The sequence below is a fragment of the Cottoperca gobio genome, chromosome 23, assembly GCF_900634415.1.
Source record: "Cottoperca gobio chromosome 23, fCotGob3.1, whole genome shotgun sequence".
In the NCBI taxonomy this organism is placed as follows: domain Eukaryota; kingdom Metazoa; phylum Chordata; class Actinopteri; order Perciformes; family Bovichtidae; genus Cottoperca; species Cottoperca gobio.
In genome coordinates, this window is record NC_041377.1 from 155,001 (window position 1) to 157,500 (window position 2,500).

The window sequence follows — 2,500 nt, forward strand, 5'->3', positions numbered from 1 at the left end:
AACATTTTATTGCTCTTTCAGGCATCGACGCCGCGCTGCAGCGCCAGAGAACTGGACGAGAAGCCGTCCATCTTAATCCAGACTCTCCAGAAGAGCGAGCTGTCGCACCAGAACTCGCTGAGGAAGCGAAACTCCATGAGACGCAACAACTCCATGCGTAAAGGCGCCGCCGCAGGAAGCAGCGCAAATATGCGCAGGAACAACTCCGGGCTCGCCTTGACTAAAGTCCAGTTCTTCAGCCCGAGCGAGGGAGGCCAGAGCCCGAACGCCGTCACCTGACATGAGGCCGGCCTCCTGCTGGCTGCCCTGCGCCTCCTGGTGGCAAGGAGGATTGTGGGTATTGGTGTTTCTCCTGCTCTAATGGGACTCACTCTTCTTCTGTTCCCCGTACACCTTTACTGCTAATGTTACCTCATGTTCACGTGCATATTGTGCTCTACTTTTGTATTTGACAATTAAATGTGCAAATCTTGTAGTTTATTTCTGCAAACAACACTAGCCAATCATTTTTCTCTTCGTTATCATTAAAGCAATAAGTCCAAACATTGGGCCTTAATGCCTATTTTACGGCTTTAGGGGAGATATATTTTCTTTTTGATTAAAGTCACAGTTTAACTACGAGTAGTGGTAACTAGTGGCACTCAATCACTGTACTGTACATGTGTGTGTTTCACTTTATTCAGTCTTGTGTGTTGTTGGAGAATAAATGCACTTACTTCATTTGAATATGGTTTCAATATCTGGACTGCTCAAAGGATCATTTAGTCGTTAATAGAGCTAAACTAATGTAGGACTACAAATCTATTTATAGAAAATGTATTTTAAAAATGCAAATAAATCTGATTATGTTAAGCAAAATATCATTAGGACATGAATTATGAAGATTTTGCGATACATACTTATATTATAGTACAAAATATATATAAATTAATTCTGTATAAATAAACACATTTGCAGAAGGTCATGCACAAAAATAAAACAGGCTGACATTCAGCAATATTATTCTGTGCAGAAGAATCTGCAGGTGATAAACTCTTAATTAATGTTGAGCTCAGAAATATGAATCTAATTGAGTTTTGCTGGTAAATTAAACTTTGAGTCTACATGCAGTTTTGGGTTAGGTAAAGAATGCAATGAATATATAACGATACAAATATCTAACAGTTTCAACTCTACATAGTTAGTACTTTTACTCATTTTGATGTTAATCATTTTGTAGTTTTACGTAAGTACCATTGTATATGCATAACTTGTAGTTGCAATAGAGTATGTGTAGTAACACTGTAACTACTTTTACTTAAGTAAAAGATTTGAGTGCTTCAGAACTTCATCCATCAGGTAAACAAACAACTCATTTCTTCAAACTGATTTATTTTGCCACGCTGGAGCGGCGCGTATTCTTACGTTGCACAACGTGCAGTTGACGTCGTCGTACCCGGAAGTGAGTGGGAAGGTGAAGGGACGAAGATAAACATGGTTTTAAGTTTAGTGTTTAGAGCTGTCGGCGTGTTCAAGCTCAGCAGAACTTCAACACTGCTGACAGGGACTCGTTTTTACTCTCAGACTGAACCGGAGCCGCTGACGGTGAGGCAGCAAAACAACGGAATAAGGTGCAGTAACGAAATATGTGTTGGAAGTGTTGATCACACGTGATCTCAGGTAGAAACAGTATAATTATGGAGATAATTCAGACTTTAACAACAACAGCGTGTTACAGTGGTACGTACAGTACTTCATTGCACCTGCCAAGATCTTTGGGTAAATTCGGCATACATATTATAACCTGTCAAAATCATAATTGTAATAAAAAGTCAATATTTGGATGTCACCCTTACCTGCGTCAGTGACCTGTTCTCGGGGTCTGGTGGTGCCACTCATAAATTACTTTATTAATACAAAGGTGGAAAGAAATTAAGAATATTTACTTGAGTACTACTCAACTATAATGTTATATTATATATAATATTGCACCTTTTAATTATGCTGTAATCATTTGGCTGCTATCAGTTACGAATAAAATAATAATTATAAAACTATTTGGATTAAACTACCAAACACTATGTTATAATAGTCTTGGCCAGCCGAGCCGTTGCATTAAAGTGTATAAATATGCATATATATATATTAATTATTGCAACTCTTCTTTAGTTTTTTTTAAAAATAATAAAAACTTTTTACATCACTGAATTAATTAGACTGTTATTTTTTTTTAATATATAATATTTACCTGTAAATGTCTTATTATTAGTACTATGAAGAAATAAGATGTATGTATTGGGAATAAAGAGTACAGTTCTCTCTGTGGTGAGTATCTTAATACAGTTCTGTAGTATTCTGTTCAAGTCCTATTGTACCTGGTATGGACCTTTCATAAATGACTAAAGGAAGTTACTACATTGTTCAACAGAGTTTGGTTTAAATGTACGAGGAAGTGGAACATAATCTCTCTGGTAAAACGAGTCGTACAAGTTAGATTGTAAAGTTGTGTTAAATCCTTTTT

The 2,500-nt window shown here is 36.8% G+C and overlaps 2 protein-coding genes across 2 annotated transcripts in view; both read left to right on the top strand.

The window, feature by feature from the left end:
• Positions 1–720, top strand: part of kcnj8 (potassium inwardly rectifying channel subfamily J member 8) — a 4,727-nt gene extending 4,007 nt beyond the window's left edge. Inside the window, exon 6 of the mRNA XM_029462311.1 lies at positions 22–720. Coding sequence (XP_029318171.1) covers positions 22–279 — 258 coding nt within the window. The 3' untranslated portion in view covers positions 280–720. The remainder of the gene's footprint in view (positions 1–21) is intronic.
• Positions 721–1,396: 676 nt separating this feature from the next.
• Positions 1,397–2,500, top strand: part of echdc3 (enoyl CoA hydratase domain containing 3) — a 4,735-nt gene continuing 3,631 nt past the window's right edge. The window contains exon 1 of the mRNA XM_029462312.1: positions 1,397–1,610. Coding sequence (XP_029318172.1) covers positions 1,474–1,610 — 137 coding nt within the window. The 5' untranslated portion in view covers positions 1,397–1,473. The remainder of the gene's footprint in view (positions 1,611–2,500) is intronic.